We start from the raw sequence: 20,010 nt of genomic DNA, 5'->3' as shown, positions 1-20,010 counted from the left end.
TGCCCATCTATGGCACCACCAGGCAGGAGCCGCAAAAGACTCTGGATCTACAGGGTCCCCAGTTCTGAGGGCAGGCCCAAGGCCCAAAGCACCCCAGCCTGCACAGGTCTCCACTGGTGCCCTTGGTGATGAGGAATGCAGGGGTCCAACACCTGGGCTGCTTCTCAGATTAATAATAATGGAAGGAAGGAAGGAAAGGAGAGAGGGGGAGGATGGATCAGAGGAGTCTCCCTATCGCAGGCCTCCCCACTCCTCTTCCAAAGTCCTCCCCAGGTCTCCACAGCTCCTCCGAGCCTCCCTCCCTCAGTCCCTGGGTTGTCAAGGCTCACTCTGAGGTCAGGACCAGAGTGCAGTGTGGGCCAGGTTCAGTGTGAGGTCAGGGTCATGGCTCAGACTGGAGTGAGAGTCAAGAGCTCAGGCTGGGGCAGAGGCTGAGGATCAATCAGAAACAGAACATGGTCCTCCAGCCCTCCCAGGGGGAGCCCACCCTGTCCTGTGGGGTCACAGATGCTGGCTCCTTCAGGAACCTTCCATCACACCCGCAGCTGGCTACTCTGACCATGCCATCCCCTGTTCCCCCTCTCCCTCCCCTCTGCTCTGGTGTCCAGGGTGACCAGAGCTGCCTCTGGGCAGGAAGCCAGCCCAGAAAGCCCAGGATATCCCCGAGCACCTGTCACCATGGCAACCTGCCTGCCATGCCATTCCCAACACCCCCAATCTGGGTCCAGTACAGCTTTTCAAATTCAGAACGTCAGAATGGGAAGGGCCTCCTAGATCAGCAGATTCCAGCCCCTCCCTTTTGTCCCAAATGAATAAACTGAGGCCGGAGTGGGGAAGGGAAGGTGGGACCTGTTGTTCAAGGACCTGACCCCATCCTGTCCTCCCTCCCACCCACTCCCGGCCCTATGTCGGTCTCGGCCGGGTTAGGGGAGTGCGGAGTCTGGAGTGTGATCTCCGGAGAGGGGCGGGCCCTCCACCCAGAGTGGTGTGGGAGCGGGCAGCACGGGAACCAGACACCGACAATGAATAAATGATGCCCACTCGCAGCCTGCCTGAGACCAGATCGCCACCGCCGAGCGCCGGCTGGCCCGGGGGTTAGTCACCGAGCCAAGGCGGCCCGGCAGGCATCCCTCGGCTCCCCTTGACCTGCTGCCGAGCTGCGCGGAGCGCGCGAAGATGGCGGGGCAGCGGCTAGGCGCGGGGCCGCTCTGGGCGCTGGGCGGCGCCGCCCTGGGGGTTTGCCTCGCGGGGGTCGCCGGGCAGCTGGTGGAGGTGAGGCGGGGCGGCGCGGAGGGGCTCGGGGTGGCTGTCACCCTCCAGGCAGAGGGTTGGGGGGCGCCTTTCTGACCAGGAGCTGATTTTTCCCTTCCTCTTGCCCTAGAGGACCTGACTTAATGGGGAGACACAGCTCTATCCCAAGTGCTTCCAGGCTGTGGAAGAGACCCAGCCCCCAATCTTAGTGTCCTTGGTCGGATGGGAGGGTACAGCCTCTGATTCCAGGAACATTATTCTGATGGGGGAGACTCACCCTGACCTTAGGGATTCCCGGTCTGATTGGAGATACAGCTGGGCATCAGCGTGTGTCTGATGGGGGACACTCAGCCCCTATTCTAATCTTTGGTCTAGTGAGGTCGAAGGTGGTGGGTGGGAGGCAGGAGGGTGAGGACATCCTTCCTAGAGCAGCCATGTGTTGAGTTAGACTCCATGCTGCACACTAGGCCCTGGAGGGGAGGGGCAAGCAGGGCAGGGCCCAAGGACTCAGGGTCTCACTTGGTCCTGGTGATAACTGGGAGCTAGCAAACATTTCTGAGTGGGCAAGAGTCATGAGTCCTGGTTTGGAAGGAGAATAAGTCAGAAGAGGGCACACAGTTGGGAGAACTGTAAGGAGCTGCTAAGATCGCCCAGGAAGAGGTTAAGAGGACGGCTGGGGGGTTGGCCAGGAGCCTGGCTGGGGCCAGGGAGGGAAGGGTGGGGGCCATCTGCAGCCTCCTTGGCTGGCCCCTCTGTACCCCATTCCTGCTAAGCCACGAAGGGGAGTCAAAGAGGCTGACCAGACCCAAAATTCTGGAGCATTAGGCTGGAGGGAGAAGGCCCAAGAGGCAGGACAAGGGAGGAATGGGGTCAGAGCCTTGCAGGCAGTGGCAGAGTGGAGACAGCAGGGAAACAGAAGTGTAAGAGACAGCCAAGCACCCAGGAGAGCCCTCAAGGGGCAGGTGCTGGGGGACAAGATGGGAGAGGGAGAACAGGGCACTTGTTCCGTGGGGTCTGAGGGGACACAGCCCTGAACTGGTGGGTCTGAGGTACATGGAGACAGAGCCCTGCACCCCCTGTTCCTGCTGCTGACCAGGGGGTGTGATCAGAAGGCTGGGCTGGAGTCAGATGTCAGCTCTAGTGTCCCTGTAAGGGGAGCCAGGCTGGCTTGAGCCCCATGGAGTGTACTTGGTCCCCTCACCAGCTGCCCTGAGGCCTCAGGCGCAGAAACTGAGCTGGTCTGGGTGTAGGAGAAGCCTGAGCGTGGGGGTCAACTCCCTTCTGAGCCAAGGATTCTTCCCTCAGCCCCCAGGAAAACATCTTCTCCCAGCCCATCAAGGGAAACTGCATTTCAAGTCCATCTGCCTGCCATCTGCCTACAGCCTGAACGAGGCCCTGGCTGAGTCCAGGCGATCCAGGGAAGCACCAGAAAGATGAGCAGGGCTAGGGTCCATGGCACCACCCACCCCACCCACAGGCATCACCCTCCATCAGCCTGTGAGGTTCTGTTGGAGGCCAGGCCTCCAAGCTTGAGTTCAGACCCCTAGCAGTGCCCACAAGGAGATGCCCAACTGTTACCTATTTCCCTCTACCCAAGACCCCTATCAGGGTGTCTTGAACAAAGCTGGAACAAGAATGTGTAAGAAGTGAGCTCATGGCTGCCCAGGCTCTGAATCTGAGATCTTTACCGTGGCCCTCAGAATCTTCCAGTTATACAACCCAACTGGGCCAACACACTGAGCCTTAGTTTCAGGGAACCCTGCCACTGCCCAGACCTTGGCCCTGACTCTACAAATGGGTGCCCAACCACATGCATGTGTATCCAACCGCACGTGCCCTATACCCACAGTGCCCAGCCCTAACCCCATATGTGTGCCCCAACCCCACACACATGGGCCAGACCCCACAGACATGTATCTGAGCCCGCAAATGGGTCCAGGCCCCTGGGATGATGCTGAGGAAGGATATCTTGTCAGTTTTACCACTCAGGTTGTGTAGAGAGCTTCCCAGAGACTGCTGGAACCATCCCACTCAGATGGAGAAACCGAGGCCTAGAGAAAAGAAGTCTCCTACCCCAGTTTGCCTTGGTTAAGAGAAAAGAGCCAGGAATCATGTACCACTCCTGGGCACACAGATCCTCTGGGTTACCTGGGACAGGTTGCTGATCCTCTCCAAGTGTCCCCAATACATGCTGAAGGGTGGTGTCCATTAGATGAAGAAGTACCTGGCTTTTGGTAGGTGCCCCATCCATGCTTATGGACCAGAGGAAAGACTGGACAGATGGTTGAGCTGCGGGTTGCTTTTCCTTCCCAGAGAGCTGGAAGAGACTCCTCATGTCTGTCCTTATTTGGTTAATCAGGGGACAAGGCACTGCACAGATGCCCCAGGATCCCCTCTCCCTCCAAGTACTAACCCCCATACACACCCCTCAGCCAAACTTGGTGACAGAGATAGGGTCATATCCCTCTCAGCCCCACAGGTCACGCATAGGTCTTGCTCCCACCCACCAGAGCAGGGCCATGTCCCCTCAGACTCCCAGGACAGGGTGGTATCCTACTGGGAAGGTGGGAAGTGGCGCGCTGTGCTCTGCTCACGATTGCTCCAGCCGTGCTTACAGCTTTTGGCCTCCAGGTGTCGCTACTGCATTTCAGACAAATTATCTAGACCCGTTTCGTGAGGATTCTCGCCTAGCCTTCTGGTCAGAGGCGGTGACTCAGGTAGGACAGGTGACTGCTGAGGCCACCTGGTGGGAGTCCTGGTCAAGTAACAGAGTCACGGAGCCCTGACTTCAGTTCCACACCCCACCCCACACTGGAGGTACGTGTGAACAAAGTCCCACAGGACAGGACTCGCCTTGTCTCTGGCCTTGGTCCTGAGACCCCATCTGCCAGTGTGGAGGAGCCCAGGGCCAGAGCAGGAGGAGAGAAGGGCCCTTGAACCTGACTGGGACAAGCCATCCACCTTTGCCCCTTGGGCTTTGGTTTCCTCAAGCATCAACCCTTGCACTCCAAGTTCCCAGCTCCATGGTTCTGGGGCTTTACCCTCTTCCCGTTCTAAATCTGGAACTTCCCAAGGTCTGAGGCATTGTTTATGAATGTCTAAGACACTTGATTCTAGGAGATTCTGAAATGTTTGGACTGAGTGAGTGCTTGCTGAGACCTGGGCCTCTCTCGGCCCCGTCCCAGCCCCTGGCCTCTGCCTGGCTCATTCCACTCTCTCCTGACCCACAGCCCAGCACGGCCCCACCCAAGCCCAAGCCGCCCCCGCTGACCAAGGAAACGGTGGTGTTCTGGGATATGCGCCTGTGGCACGTGGTGGGCATCTTCTCGCTCTTCGTGTTGTCCATCAGTGAGTAGCTGCTCCCCCCATCACCGCCCCCTGCCGCTGCCACAACACAGCGGGAGCCCGGCACCGCCTGATCACCCCTCCACGCCCCCGCTCCACCCCCAGGGGCTCAGAGCAGCAATTCCGGGCAGTGCAGGCAGGCCAGGCGCCCACAGGAGGCCCGCTGTGGTTTCTGGCACCTCCTGATCCACACAAAGTCCCTGTGGAGGGCTGACAGGCCGGTGGTGACCTGAAGTATTCTGCCCGACCGGCGATGCAGCCACACGGCAATTATGGTAATTACAGGGGACTCCACTGAACCAGGACGAAGACGTGTCATTTTTCCCTATCGTTGGCCTCCTCATGCTTTTTCTGCAGTTTGGCCAGCTTAAAACACCCACACCCAGGGGCCCCAGCAAGGCCACCCTTGGCTGCAGCTCAGCCCAAAGGCTCCCCAGACACCCAGCAAAAGTGGCTCCCAGGCTGCAAACCCTGCACTGTCAAATACCATTTCCCTGGAATGACTCACCTACCTCAGTCAAAAGCAGGAGACCCCCTCTTCTCTTGGACCTGGGAGTTGCTTGATGCGAAGTCACAACAGAAGCCGGTTTGGCATGCTCCCTTCAGTTGTCCTTCCAGAGTTGGGGTCTGGAGTTGGGGAAAAGGGGGCCGAGAAACGCCGACTGGATGGCAGAGGCCGCCAGGGTACACAGCAGAGTCTGACAGAGGTTCCTACAGGCCAAAGGGAGGAGTGGGGCACAGGCAGTAAAGAGAAAGGAAACACACTCCCCCAGCGAAGAGGGAGTCCTCCAAGCTGTAGATCGGTAGGATGGATGAGTGGTTTTGTGTTAGGCAGCTGGAAAGGCATTACAGGCAGAGGTACAGTGTGGGCAGAGGTGCAAGGAAATGGCCTCCACACAGGTCTCAGATAACCCCCATGAGACGTTTACTGAGTGCACCCGGGTCAGGGGCTAAAGGAGCATTTAAGTTCTAGCTGAAGCTATCCTGGGGGCAGGGCTGATCACAAGGGCCCATCCAGGTGCGGGGGCTCCAGGGGAGACAAGGACCTCTAATTTGCATGTGCTTCTCCTGGCACCAGAAGTGCCCTTCCACGCCCCCATGTCTTCCCGGCTGGAGTGGGAGCAAGAGCCGGCATTTTGTTCCTAGCCACGGCCAATGATCAGTCAGGCTTCTGAGTGGAGGCCCCCCAGAAAAACAGCTGTGACTGCAGCCCCAGCTCAGGTGTCCAGAGAGGGGAATAACCCCCAGTACCAAGAGGCAGGGTTGGGGGAGGTATCTGCCCTGCAGGGGCCACAGGAGCAATCCAGGGTGCAGGTCCAAGGAGCAGCTCTGGGGCACCCCAAGAAGCAGGGATGAGGGCACCATGGGGCCTCAAGACACACAATGGTTTCTCCAGGGCTCTGCTTGGCCCTAGATGGTAGAAGTACCTGGGGCCACATAGGAAAGTTGCAGTGTCAGGCCCAAAAAGGCACTTGGACCTCAACCACACAGACTGACTTCCACTCCTAAACCCATTTCCTAGAGAAAGGTAAGGGATAGTCCCAAAGGCCTCTGAGCAACAGTTTAGCATTTATTACCCTCTATGCAGGGCTCTAGGGAGTAGGGAACGCCATCTCCTGGGGAGGAAACATCTTTCCCACTTCCCTGTCTGCTTGGGCCTAGGTGGTACAGCTGTTTGTGGAGCATCACCCCCAGAACCTTGTGGAGAGAGCTGGAGTTGGATGGGGTACCTCTCCGGGGTCCCCTCCAGCCTGGGGACTCCTATCCCAAGCCCCTGCCTGGGCCTGGAACTCGATCCAAGGAACTTTGTTTCTCTCCTCTTTGAAGAGAAGCAAACGGGCCAGGCTGGGTGGGGCAGGCCTGGAGTGAGGGGCGGTGCTTGAGTCCTGCTCTGACTGCCAATAGCTGTGGCTGAGCTCCCTTTAAAGCCCAGGCCTCCAGCCTTTGCAGAGAGCATGGGCATGGTCCTGAGGAGACACCTGGTGGGGTAGCTGGAAGAGGTGGTCCAAGCCAGTAGGGTGGAGGTCTAACCTTGGACCTCTGGCATACAGGGGTCTGGAGAGGACCAGAACCCAGGTTTTTGGGTAAGAAAGGCAGACCTACTGCTAAGACTCTTGCACAACTAACCCCCCACCATGTGTTCCTGGATGCTGTTGACACCCCATCCATTTATTCAGGAGTCCAGTCCTGTCCTCAGCCACAAAGGCTTTGAAACCATCTCATTCGTTTTCTTTCATTCTGTGAGTCTGGGGGAGACTCAGTGGGACCACAACATTGGCTGAAGGGGTTGCACAAGATGACCCCAAGGGGTGCTCCAGCCCAGGCCACGTGGGTCTGATCTATCTTCCCCAAAATAGGCCTGACTTGTCCGCCTGGCCCTCCTGCCCCTAGGAGTCTGTCAGGAAGTTATGTCTGGTCATCTGATTTATAATAGGAAGCAGCTCCATCCCTTCCCCTGAGGCTGGGGCCAAGGTGGTCAGACTGTAGGGGCCTTAGAAAAATAAACTCAGTCCAGCCGGGTCCTGGCAGCCCTGCCCTGCCCATCCCTAGACAGGCCAGCTCCATGCCCTGGCCAGCTTGCGTGGGCACAGCTGCCCTGAGCCAGAAAACCACTCCTGAAATAACCCTGTCTAAGGTGAACGCGCCGGGGCAAGCTCTGTGTCCTCTTTCACGCTCTCACAGCCAGAAGCAGCCCTGGCTTGTCCTCAGGGAGGTTGAGGAGGATGCAGCCATGTCCTCCCGGGTCTGAGGTGCTCTCAGGAGCCTGGGGAGGAAAAACTAGGATGCTCACGAGCCCAGAGGCCTGGGTTAGAAGAACAGGACACCCTGCAGGAGGCTGTAGCTTGACTCATGGTCCAGGCCACTGCCTGCCCTCCAGGACCCCTCAGTCTAGTCAGAAAGACCCACCAGAACCAGGACTGGTAACACAATATACGGGGCCAGTGCAAAATGAAATTGTGAGCCCCTCTGTTCAAAAATCATTAAGAATTTCAAGGAAGTGACAGCAGAATAACAAACCAAGCACAAGGCCCTCCTGAAAGTGGGCCTACTATGTGAAGCCAGCCCGGCTCAGGAAAGATATTTTGAAAATCCCAGAGCCCACAGGGGTTTTGTCAAAATGTGGAGCCTCCTGAGAGGGTCTCTTGGGTGGGACACTCATAGGTAGATGGAGACAGGCCTGAAATTTGGGAACCAATCCTGGGGTGTCTGAGCTCTGGCCCTTGCCAAGCCTGCTCTGTTTCCCCGTAGTTATCACTCTTTGCTGTGTCTTCAACTGCCGCGTGCCACGGACCCGGAAGGAGATTGAAGCCCGGTACCTACAGCGAAAGGCAGCCAAGATATACACGGACAAACTAGAGACTGTGCCACCCCTCAACGAGCTCACAGAAGTCCCTGGAGGTGAGCAGGCCTGGCCCCCAGCCCCACCACCCTCTGACTCTGCCACACGGGCCAGTTCCTCCATCCTGCCACCCAGAGTTGCCCTATTCCTCCCCTCCACCTGGTTCAGGGAGGGGACCCAGCCCTGTTTTTGGAGACCAGAGCAAAGAAATGGGTCAGAGTGAGGCAGGGAAAACAAGGAGCTATTCTGCAGGTAGGAGAGGTTTGGAAGGAAGAAGGAATGAAGGGCTGGACTGGGAGGCTCTGGTGCAGGCCCTAGGACCCTGTCTCACTCCTGTTGCACCCTTTTTCCTCTGCTCCACAGATGATAAGAAGAAGAAGAAGAAGGACAGTGTGGATACAGTGGCCATCAAGGTAGAGGAGGATGAGAAGAATGAGGCCAAGAAGAAGAAAGAAGAGAAATGAAGAGAGCTTCCTGGAGGTGGAGGCTGGGGCTAGCTGGCCCTGGGGCTCATAGTCCTGGCCAGAGTCCAGACATCTTAGACTCCAAGCTCATACATGGACCATAGAGGTTGCAGAACACCCTCTCCCTGCTCAGAGAGGGTTGCTGAGGCCCAGGACCCTGTCCTAGAGCCTACTGGGGCAAGGATATGACTTCACTAGGTGTGCTGCCTCCCAGCCTGGACTCCACTCCTGTCACCCCATCCAAGTGGCCACTCAGCAGAGGTGGTCTTGGGCCACTGTCCCTCTGTAGATCCAAAGTGGCCTCTACCCACCCATACATGCCTCTGTCCCCTCTTCTGCCAGGCACAGCAGTGGCTAAAGGGGTAATGGGATGTGGGTTTCCTTCTGGAAGGGGTTGGCTGACCCGGATGGGCTAGATGTGAGGCCACACCAGGCTGGCCATGAGGAGGGAGAGGGTCACTGGGGGAAGCAGGGGCAGCAGAAGGTTCTCAAACTTAGCTGGATAGCAGCTCTGGTGGTGAGGGGGTTGCCCCAAGCCTGGCAGGGGTTCTGTCCCAGGGCAGTGAGCAGAGGGAGACCAGAAGCAGAACGCCCAGCATAGCAGATCCCGAGCTCTAAGCAATAGGTACACTTGTCTTACACGCTGTGATGCAGCTGAGGCTGCTGGAGGGCCTAGCATGAGGCCCATGGCTCAGGGCTAAGGGCTGCAGGGGTGCAGAAGGCTGAGGCCAGTGGGCCAGAGAGAGAAGGGCCCCATCTTGGGAATCCAGGGAAAATTTGAGAAGCCAAGGGGGACTTCGGGTTTTTCTGCTGGCCCTTTCTAGGCTCAGCTGTGGTAGCAGGTGTCAGCGCCCCAGGAGATCACCGCAGGGGGCAGTTAGGGATTGAGGTAGCAACCAGCCTTCCACGTGCTGAATATAACAGCACAGAGCTTCCTCTTCCATTCTTAACAACGGTGCCTAAAAGAAGCACTGCTAGCCAGAAGGCGAAGGCTCAAACTTGACCTGGGGACTGACTCCTTGGGGAGGGGAGATGCAGAGAAGGGTTTCTAGATGGCAGCGAACATCAACTGAGGTACTCAGACCTGGGCCTGGAGACTAAGGAGACACCGGAGATTTCCGAGCCAGGGGGAGCTGCTGGCAAAGCTGACGCTGCCTCTGCAGCCTGCAGAGATTTGTAAATAAAGCTGAGTGCCTTCTCATACCCGAGTGACCTGAGATGATCCCTCAGGACGCCCCATCCCTGGAGCATTTACGTGGAGGGTGATGCAGTGATCGATGATAGGTGGTGTAGGCCAGGCTGACGTTCCCTCTCCTGACTTTTCTCCCAGCCTGAATTCAGATGAGCTGGAGGGAGAAGTGGTGGCCAAGAGGCAGAGGGTCAGCTGCAGCCAGTGGGGCCTAGCCCTGAGGCAGGGCAGCAGGACCAGGGAGGAAGCTGCCTGCTCTCCACTTGCCTCTGCTCCACACCCTGGGTTTCAATAAGTGGGTGCTTGGGACACAGAGGAGTCAAACCTGGATTCTGATCTGGACCTGGACCATTATTACACAAGAAGAGGGAACCAGGCTGGCATGGGGGAAGGAGCATGGGGTCTTACAGCCATGAGGGAGCAGAGAGATTACAGAAGGCCCTGCTGTGGAAGCTGAGTACTCACTGCGCCACCAAGTGGGAACCCTGACTCTGCCCTTGGGCTCCAGCCTATGGGCTTCTCATACATATGGCTGTGGCAAAGATCATTCTACTCATACAAGCCAGAGCCCTCCTGTTGGCTGGGCAGCAGAAGCCCAGAGGAGCAGGAGCCACTATAAGTCAGAGAAGCAGCTGGTAATGCCTGGGGTAAGTCCAGGCCCGGGTTACATCTGCCCTGCCAGCTGCCTCCCTGACCTCTGACCTGGGCCTCCACTAGCCCTTTATGGACAGGCATGTCTGATGATGGTGGGGATAATAACTGATCCCAGTGGGCATCTGCCCCAGCCTCCAGACAGGGGACAGGGCTGGAAGGTCAAAGTCCACTACAGTGCTTCAGGGCAAAAACAGGGTATGTTCTAGCCACTGGCCAGAAGATGGGCCAAAGTCAAGGAGAACACACTTACCTCCCCAGCCCAGACAGAGCTGCACCCTTATTCCCAGCCTCACATTGTGTCCTGGCAGCTCCAGCTTCAGCCTGACTCTCCATCATCTGACCCCAGTATCTAGGCCCTCCATCATCGGACCCCAATATCATCCCTACACACTCCCTCCACCTTCTGTGGTAGCCACCCTGAACCTCTGGATGGAGGCAGATCCTGGGGCTCTGTACTTTTCAGTATAAACTGCCCATCCCACCCCTGTCTGGTTCTCTCATCTCCCACTGGAGCAGGCCCAGGAAAGAGGAAGCATGGGGAAGAGAAACATTTAATTGAGCACCTAGTCTCTGCCCTGCCTTGTGGGGCTGTGAGAGCTGCACAGAGGGTGAGGAGGGGCCTGGGCAAGGGAGGGTGCACCCAGAGACAACGGCACGAGTGTCAGAGGACAGCGAGGAGGTTGAGGGGCAGCAGGAGTGCCAGGAGCAGGGCCCTGGATGGGGCTGGCAGGGTCTGCCCATTGAGGAGTTCCCACTACTGGCAGGAGGAGATCTGTAGGTAGATGGGCAGGGCCTTGCTCTTCTTGCAGCCTGGGCCCCAGCTCACCATTCCCACCAGGTACCGTACGCTCTCCACAGGACAGGCCAAGGGCTCACCACTTATCTCTTGTGGGGAGGGGTGGGGGAAACAAAAAAAGGAGGCCAGATGTGGTCCAAGGGAGACTTAATCCAGCTCAGGAAGAAGCAGGGTGCCCTCACATCAGACCTTCCCTGCAGCCCCCGAGTGTCACATAGCTGAGGTGTGCCCTTGAGGTCCTGACCCAGGAGACCTTCCTCAAAGGGCTCCACCTCCCATCTTTCTCTTGCCAGTTCTCCATCCCCCATCTCTTTAACACCCACCCTCCATCTTCCCACTACCTCCCATTCTTCTCCCTCATCTCCAACCTCCATCCCCTCTCCCCATCTCTCTCACCCCAACCCTTCATCTTTTTCCTCCCAATCTCCATTCCTCATCAAATCTCCCCTCCCCCATCTTCCTATCTTCCCCCTCAGTCAGCCCTGCTCATCCCCATCCCCTTCCCCACCTCCCCGCAGGTCCTGGCTTCCCTGTGCCCCCAGCCCCATTCCTGGCCAGGTGCCCTTGGAGGCAAGTGAGCAAGGGGGAGAGATGCTCACATAGCAGAACTGTTCCTGTTGACGTCCTTTGCAGAAATCACCTGGGAGCTGATGATCTGAATCAGAGGGGATTTTGGAGAACCTGTGGTAGAGGCGTTCACACTCCGTGCTGTTTAGGATAGTGACTTCCTTCTCCTGGATGGTCCTGAACTGGGGCCACACACCTGTGGGACAGGGGCCCCCATTCAGGCTTGGCGGTTTCGCTCCTGCCCACTGCTGCCAGCTTTGTGTCCATCCTCCCTTTGTTCTTCGCCACTCCTCTGGCCTCTTCTTGCCACACAGCAGCTCTGGAGATCTCTCCAGGCATAGGCCACCCACCACTCCAGCTGATGCCTCCCAAGGGCCCCTTGACATAGAGACCTTGGGAGCAGGCTACCCATGATCTGGCTTTGTTGGACCTGGTCTCACATCCTGCAGAGTACTATACATTGAGTCCATTCTGATCTCAGCATCTTGGCTCTTGTGTTCCTTCTATCCCCAAAGCCTACCAGGTCCATCTAAGGTCCAAATCCTGCCTTTTCTTCAAGCTTTCCCCAAAGGCCTACTTCCTTCTCTAAGCTTCCCTAGACTCCCCTCCGTGGGTCTCAGGCACTCTTTACTCCCCTCCCTGCTCTCTCAATTGTATCTCTGTCCCTAGTCTGAGCTCCTAGGGGACAGGTGACTTCCAACCATTCCCAGCCATTCCTCAGATAGGCCATGGAAGGCATGACAAAAAGCCACCCCACCCTAGGCTGGAGACCCTGTGGGTGCTTTCAGGTAAGCTGGCTCTATGAGGCCACAGGGAAGGGCGCCTCTCTTGTGGGAAAAGAATAGGGGTTCCCTGAAGGAAATGGACATTCCTGGGGCTCATAAGGAAATGGTCCCTTGGACGGCCCTGGGACAACACTCCTGCCCTTTGGGCTCCTAAATTGGGATGATGAGGGATTGAGGGCCACTCCTGGGGGAGGGAGCCATGAGTGGACCCTCAGTGACTCCCAGCTTCTGGGTGCAGAGTGCCCTTAGCCAGCCACATGGGATCTTCTGGGGAGCCTTTTACAGACACAGAACCCTGCTCCTCTCACCTTGGCTGTTCTGCTTCAAGACATGGATGCCCTGGGACTGTGTGCAGACAGCAAGATACTACTCTGTGCCCCCTCGACCTTCAAGGAAGTCCTATTTACAACCCTGGCCTGGGCCTGAGGGTTCAAGGGCAATCTGGGTCCCCTAAGGCCTAAATGGCCATGATACATTCACTGCTGAGACCCTCAAAGGGAAAGAGACCTCAGAGGTGAGAGCCTGATGGGGGTGGGGATGGGGTCCCTGGGGGAGGTGTCTCAGAAATATCTGCCCATGGTAGACCCTGGCCTGCACCCAGGTCCTCTCCCACACCACCCACCCTGCTGTGGGGAGGCTCCGACTTACCATCAACCCTGGGGAGTCCCCAGCCTGTCACAGTGCAGAAGGCGTGGTCCTTTAGCGCATAGTCCAAGCCAGGCAGGCAGATGGGCCAGACATACTTGTACTTGAGTGGCCGCTCAAGCTTAAGGAGGGCAATGTCATTGGCCCAGCCGACCCCGGACCAGTACCGACGGGACCGATAATGGCTGTTCACGATGACATGCTGTGCCAGGACATCGACAGCAGACTTGGATGTCTGGTCAACCCATGGACTCCCCACCCACACTCCTAGGGGAACAGCAAGGAGAGTCCTCCATCAGCTCCAAGAACCCCACCCCAGCCTGCACCCCCTACCCTCCACCACACTGTTGCACCCTGAGCAAATCCAGGTAGGCCACCCACCTGCTTCAAGCCCCAGAGCCCACTCCTCACAACAGATGTGAATGGGGCCCTGCACACACACTGTGTGGTCCAGTCCTCACAACAACCCGTCATTTTATGGAGAGGGAAAATGGGGCTCAAGTGACTGACTCAAGGCTACACAGCTAAGAAGTGTGGAGCTGGGACGTAGACCCAGTTTCCTCTGGCTCCAAACTCTGGACTCTGTCCAGCATCCCATGCTGGGCCCTGGAAGTGACAGAGACCTTGTGCAAGCAGTGCTGCCTTGCCCTCCAGCCTACTTTCTCAGCGTGTCCCTTAGGCTTGGAGCTCGCTTCTCTACCGGTCAGCCCTCATGGCCAGATGTGACCCTCAGGCCGCTCCCTGGCCCCAGAACATGGGCATGCCCACTCTCTCATTCCCACCCTGACCAGACTCCCCTGTGAGCATCTATCTTCTTGTCTGTCTTCCCCAGCAACCTGAGAGGAGTGGTGCAGCCCTTTTCTGCCCCCAGTGCCCAGGCCAGGCCTGGCTTCAAAGAGTGCCAAGGCTGTCGGCTGAATGAAGGAAGGAATGAGTAAGTGAAACAAAGGGTGTGGAGCAGAAGAATTAGGACATTCTTTCTGCGGATAGGAGGAAGGAGGCCTAGACAGTGGCTGCAAGCCTCCGTTTCCTATCTATGGAATGACTGCACAGGACTGGAGGGGGCCAGGTGAGGGGAGGAAACTCCCAGCTCCCAGGAAGGAATCTGCAGGACTCATCCCCCACCTGCTCAGAGCTAGGGTGAGGTGGGGCTAGGACTATGGTGTCTGCCACTGATGGGCCAGCTGGCAAGATGACTGGGGCCCTGGTGGCTCCAATGACTTTCCACCCATCCACCTAGGCCCCGACTCACTGGATCACGCAGTGGGCCACGGTCAGCACCCACTCGGAGGCAATGAGGGTGCCTGCACAGATATGTGCCATTGGCCCGCACACTGACCATCCATGGTCACCGCCGAGCCATGGCCTCCGGATCCCTGAGGGTGGTGTCCCGCTCATAGGAGAAGCCACAGGCTAAGGAAGAAAACGAAAGGAGCCTGATAACAAATGGGCTCTTCCAGCCACATCCCACAGCACCTCTCCCTCCTCCTCCCCTCAGCCTGATCTCCCACCTCTCTAGCTGGCCTGCACCCATCCAGTGATTCTCCTTCTTCATTGGTCATCACATAATGATGTTGTTCACATGAGGACTGGGGTCTCCAGCCTCAGAAGGGCCTCAGCACTCCCCAGGTATCCCTCTCTCTGGTCCCACAGCTTAGGCCCCAGGGCGTTCCCAGCTGAGCAGCCTGCTGCGCCACTAGCTCCTTTGTCCTGGTCAAGCAGACATCAGCTCTGGCCAGGCCCTTCACATGTTTCCATCTGGTTCCCTTACTTCGGCCAAGGAAGACCCCTCCCCCTCCTCTAGGATCCTTCTCCTGTGATTCAGTGAGAGAAAGGCAGGTGACCTAAGAGAAGAATGGGTAGTGTGCATGAACACATACATCTGAGGACGAGACCCCAATAGCAAACAAACGCAGAAGCTCTTCAGCCCCGTTAGTCCTCAGGGAAGTGTGGACTTAAGTCACAGTGAGGTTCTGCTCACCACCACCTGCCAGGCAAAACTAAATGTCCCTGATAACAAGTGTTGGTGAGGAGCAGGGCCCCAGGCTGCTCACTCACTGCTGGAGGGAAGGTCAATGGGTGAAGCCGCCCTGGAAAAGCTTTTACAGAAAAAGTTCTTTAAACTGAAGATGCACATATCCAACACCACAGCAGTCCCGCTCCTACGTGTTCCAAGTGGACTAGAGGACCGTGAGATCAATGTAAGTGGGCTGTCACCAGCGGCTGCAAAGGCTAACGCAGGAGAGGTGCAGCTGGGTCCTGTGCGTGACTTCCTGTGACAGTTAAATTCTGTGCACTCAGTTCCAGGATGAGAAGTACTCCTTATGTGGGTCTTACTTCAACATGCTTGAAAGCCACTGATGGAGAGAATGCCTTGTGGGTGTGCCCCAAGACACACAAGGGAAGCCTCCCTGAAAGCCATGCTGGAGACCCCCTAAGGCCTTGGCTGGGAGCCTGGATCAGGGACTGGGCCGGATGGAGAGGTGCTGTCCCCATAGACCGTTCAGGGAGGCAGGACATGAGCACACCCCAGGCTCCCCCCACCTTCCTTGCCTCCTACCTCAACAGCATGGGAGGCCTGGCCCACAATAGGTGCTCAATAAGCACTGGTAAAAGGAAGGTCCCCTCTCACTCTCCGTGCCCCTTCTTCCGCTGTCCCTTAAGGTCCTCAAGGCTGCTTGGGCACCCTCCTCCCAGTACTCACGGGAAAGGAACTCATCCTCGTCGGCTTTAGAAGCAGAGTACTGCAGGGTCCTGGGCGGCTGGCTAGTGGCAGCCTGCCGGGGGAAGCGACGTCCGCCTGAGGGACAGGTGGCACTGGGGGCACAGGGGGCGTCAAGGTCGGCGGGGGCATCCGTGGACAGTGCCCCCGGCACTTTGCCAGCGCCCAAGCAACCTGTGGAAGGACGCAGAGGATCAGAGGTGGAGGCCAGGCCTGTGTGTGGGGTGGGGCGGCACCCGCGGGCCGCAGCAGCAGCAGCAGCAGTAACAGCAGTAGCATCAGCAGGAGCCCGGCGTGGGCAAGGGCGGACGTTCGGGGGCTGCGGGGGACTGCGCCAGCCGGCCAGCGCCCCACATCCCCGAGAAGCAGCGAATAAGCCTCAGCGCTCCTCTTACGATGCCGCTCCTGGGGCTCGCCCCACGACGGCGCCCCCAATTGGCAGCCAGCGGCAGCTTCTTTGGTGTGGTGGGCGCGGGCGCTCCCGACCCCGTCCGCGCGGCGCCCCCCACTGGCCCCCCCGCGATGGTGCTCCTGGTGTCCCAGCCGCCCTCTGTCTGGCTTGCTGGTGCTCAGGACTGCCTGGCTTCTGGCCACGCCTCTGCCCTCCTGGGACCCCGTGTCTCCCAGTCGGCCTGGCCCAGCAGTTTCCTGGAGTCCCTTAACCTCACCTCAGCCGGTTCTTGCACCTCCTCCTCTGGCAGCCCACTTCCATCCCTACCCGGTGAGATAAAGGCCCAACCCCTGGGGCTGGCATCCGGGATTTCCAAGCCGTCCCACCTGCCCTAATTACGGTGGGGCCTTGCCCCAGGGCACTGAAATTAAGCAGGTTAAAATGTTTTCAATAATAATTTTTCAAGAGTGCATAATTTTAAGCACTGTCGCCATTCAGCAAATGCCCTTCCCTTACAGATCCATCTGCTTAGAAAGATGACACAGGTGAGGTTTCCATAAACAGAGAAAGAGGGATAGTAACCATTGGGCCCTTCTGGAGCAGAAGGCCACTTGGTATGTTGGAATTTGGGGAACATTTTGATGGCTCAGTGACACAGATGGATAATACAATTAAAAAGTAGTCTGGGGAAATCCTATGAGAAGCTTTGGTTCAAAGCTGTTGGAAAATTCTAGCCTAATAAAAGATAAGGTGAAAGTTAAATCAAGCCAGGACAGTCTAACATTTGCCAGGTCCTGCTGTCTTGGGAGAGACAATAGGGCTGGCCATTCAGTACTCCAATCTCCTGCAAACCACACCTACTACACTCTGGACCCCAAGGGCAAGGGTAGCTGGCCACTGTGAACCTGAGGCCTACCAGGTCTGAGGGGGTGCCCATGCTACCTTCCACAAGGGTGGCAGAGCTCTGCCCTCTCAGTCTGGCTAGCTTGCACCTGTCCTTCCTCTTCAGAGTATGATGGAGGTGACTAAGGCAGCTCAGGAGCTCAGGGTGCCGTCACCTCACACAGTCACCTAAGCAGGCACTCTGCCTTGCCCCCCATCATCACCCATCCCTGCCAGGGAGAGAGGAGGAACCAGTCAGCTTCTGTAGACTCCTAGGGTGATACGAGGGCTTGGGAGAGACCCACATGTTCTGGAACCAGGTCCACAAGTGCAGGTCTGGTCATTGTGAGTTTCTTGGGAAGAGGCCAACCCTCACAGTAAGGCCTGAGGGAAAACTGTTGGGTCAGAGACCCAGGAGACAGTCATGGGGACTTGGGAATTGCTGGAGTGCTGGGATGACTAAACAGGGAGTGAGATCACAAAGTCCAGCTCCATATTTGGCAGAAGAGGAAACTGTAGCCCAGAGAGGGGAACATGATGAGCACAAATACAAGGAGGACTATCAGGGAGGCTCCCCTGAGAGGACAGCCAGGCCTCTTGGGGGAGGGGAGGCTTTGAAGGGTCTGGCCATAATCAAGAAGAAAGATGATGACTTCAGTGACACAAAGTTCAAGAGCATCTTCACTGAACAACTGAAAAAACAGTGGCTCTGGGACCCTCCCCCAGAGTACTCTGCCCTGATGTCCTGTGCTCCTCCAGCCTCCACTTCTCCTGAGGACTGACAGAGGGGAGGAAGAAGTGGCCTCCGGGAGGGAATGCCCTGGAAACACCACTCACAGGAGCCACAAGGAGCCCAAGGAAACCAGCAGAATGTAGCCAGTGAGGAAGACCAGGTTCAGGAAGCCTGGCCCGGCCCTACTGACGAACCTCACATCACTGATCTGTTTCTTGATCCAGTCGGTGAAGTGGGAGGTGCTGGTGTAGGTGCCCGGGAAGCGATGCCGGCTGCAGCTAAAGGTCCAGTTCAGCACCCCCACCTGAATCCAGGTGTGGTTCACTTGGCAGACAAGGGAACTGCCAGAGTTACCCTGTGGAGGGGAGGAAGGGAGGCATAAAGGAGGCAGTAGGAAGGCCTCCCTGCAAGTCCTGGACAAATAAACTTGCACCTTCCGGGGCCATATCCTTAGCATGAGCTGTGTTAGGCCCGTGCTGTCCCTGATATCAACGCATGGCTATGAACCTGCTCTGTGACATGGAAGCACTGCACTGGAGCCCAAGCTCAGGATCACAATGGGCTCTCTCTGCATTCCCCTGCTAACTCTCTGACAATAATTGCTGGTCCCCTCCTCTGCCTTCCCTTTAAATCGTGGTGGGCCTCCAAGGTGTTGCCCTTGACTTTCTTCGTTCCTACAATCCTGCTTACAGAATGAGCCATTTGAAATGCAAACCTGCCCCCTCTCTCTTTGTGCAAAGCAGGTGCATGTATAAGAATAATGTTTACAACAGCATACATCAAAAAGTAGTAGCTGTTATTTCTGCTGATGGTGGGTTTATGATTTTCTTAAAACTTTCTTACATTCTTCTGTATTGTTGAAAAGTTTTATAAATCTGAAAAACAGCTCATGCTCTCCCTCCCTCCCTCCCTCCCTCCCCCACATATATGTATATTTTTTCATGTAGCGTAAACCAAGATTTATAAGACATAATCTAATGAAGAGTGCATAAAACATGTAAAGAAAAAATAATAAAACTATACTTAAGAACACAAAAGAAGACCTACATTAATGTACAGATATACCGTTGTTCTTAGATGAGGCAACTTAAAACAATGTAAAAAAGTCAGTTCTCAACATTTGGCTTCCTACAGTATGGAAGACTAGATCCCCTTTCCCACCTTGCTGAAGATAACTAAACCTGTGAGATTTTAAATGCATGGGTGAGCTAGCAAGAAAATAAAGTCTCCTCAGAGTGCAAAACCCAAGGGAGGGCTAAAACACAGAGCCATCAGCAAAGCCCAGAAGATGACTTTTGCCCCAAAGCCATAGGCCAAACCCAGTGAAACTGAGCTTTGGTTTTCACAGCCTCATTCGTGGGTGCAGAAGACGAAAGGCAAAACCCAGGGCCTGCCCAAGGAGGGGAGCCTAAGAGGAAACCTCCTGCAAAAAACTATACCTCCCAGAAAGGACCACACCTTCCGAGTGACGATAAACTAGGAACACCTGCCCTCATGTGAACTTGCAACTTGAATTCACACTGTCTTGGTGGTTAAAAAAACTTGAGCCAAGAACGTCATTTAAAGAGGTCCTGGGTTGGTTTTATGTCCAGGTATCTGGCAGAAGCAAATATAGATTCTGACTGGAGGAACCCACTTTCAAGCCATGCTTCAGCGAACTCCCACAAAAAAACACTCTAAAGGACATGTCCTCTTAAAACATCACCCTGCACACAGGGAAGCTAAGGCACCAAGAGCAAATGCCAGCCAGCAGAAAAAAACCAAAGCAGCATCAGAGCCTTCATGGTTTGAGATTCAGTAATCATCACGTGGAAGCCTCAAAGTTTCTGGTAATGCACTATTTTATAGGCTTGGTGCTGAGGGTATGAGTGTTGGTTGTGTTATTCTTTATTCTCCATACACATTTTATAAATATTCTTTTATCCGTATTCAACAGAGTGAAAGAGTCAAAAATTATAACAATGTCAGTTCTCCTTATGTTGACCTCTAAAGTTCAAGCGATTCCAAATAAAATGTCAGCAGGATTCTTTCAGGACCTTGACAATCTGATTCTAGAATTGATATTGAAGGATAATAGTCCATGAATTCTATGACAGGTTTGAGAAAAAAAGAGCAAATTGGAGAGGCTGGGGACTGGAGAAACATCTAAACAGAGTTAGATATATTTCAAAGCTATAATTACAGAAACCACGGTACTAGCATAGAAACTGAAAAATAGACCAGTGGGGCAATGGAGAGCCAGCCAG

General features: G+C 56.0%; 3 protein-coding genes across 3 annotated transcripts in view; 1 reads left to right on the top strand and 2 right to left on the bottom strand.

Annotated features, from left to right (window-relative positions):
* Nucleotides 1-832: 832 nt before the first annotated feature.
* Nucleotides 833-9,603, top strand: TMIE (transmembrane inner ear). Its single transcript, XM_032649895.1, has 4 exons — nucleotides 833-1,272; nucleotides 4,482-4,599; nucleotides 7,846-7,995; nucleotides 8,300-9,603. The coding sequence occupies exons 1-4, from the start codon at nucleotides 1,177-1,179 to the stop codon at nucleotides 8,398-8,400; spliced, it is 465 nt and encodes a 154-aa protein (XP_032505786.1). The 5' UTR covers nucleotides 833-1,176; the 3' UTR covers nucleotides 8,401-9,603.
* A 1,301-nt stretch (nucleotides 9,604-10,904) lies between these two features.
* Nucleotides 10,905-16,037, bottom strand: PRSS50 (serine protease 50). Its single transcript, XM_032648885.1, is given in 8 exon segments — nucleotides 10,905-11,128; nucleotides 11,649-11,704; nucleotides 11,706-11,802; nucleotides 13,040-13,335; nucleotides 14,289-14,354; nucleotides 14,356-14,449; nucleotides 15,741-15,932; nucleotides 15,995-16,037. Coding segments are annotated over 8 exon segments (1,068 nt in total).
* Nucleotides 16,038-17,864: 1,827 nt separating this feature from the next.
* The window catches only part of LOC116762123 (serine protease 46-like), a 28,462-nt gene continuing 26,316 nt past the window's right edge, over nucleotides 17,865-20,010 (bottom strand). Inside the window, 1 exon segment of the mRNA XM_032648884.1 lies at nucleotides 17,865-18,119. Coding sequence (XP_032504775.1) covers nucleotides 17,865-18,119 — 255 coding nt within the window.

This window comes from Phocoena sinus, chromosome 11, assembly GCF_008692025.1.
Source record: "Phocoena sinus isolate mPhoSin1 chromosome 11, mPhoSin1.pri, whole genome shotgun sequence".
NCBI classification, from domain to species: Eukaryota; Metazoa; Chordata; class Mammalia; order Artiodactyla; family Phocoenidae; genus Phocoena; species Phocoena sinus.
The sequence above is the reverse complement of the archived record's forward strand: the minus strand, read 5'-3'. Positions and strand labels throughout refer to the sequence as shown.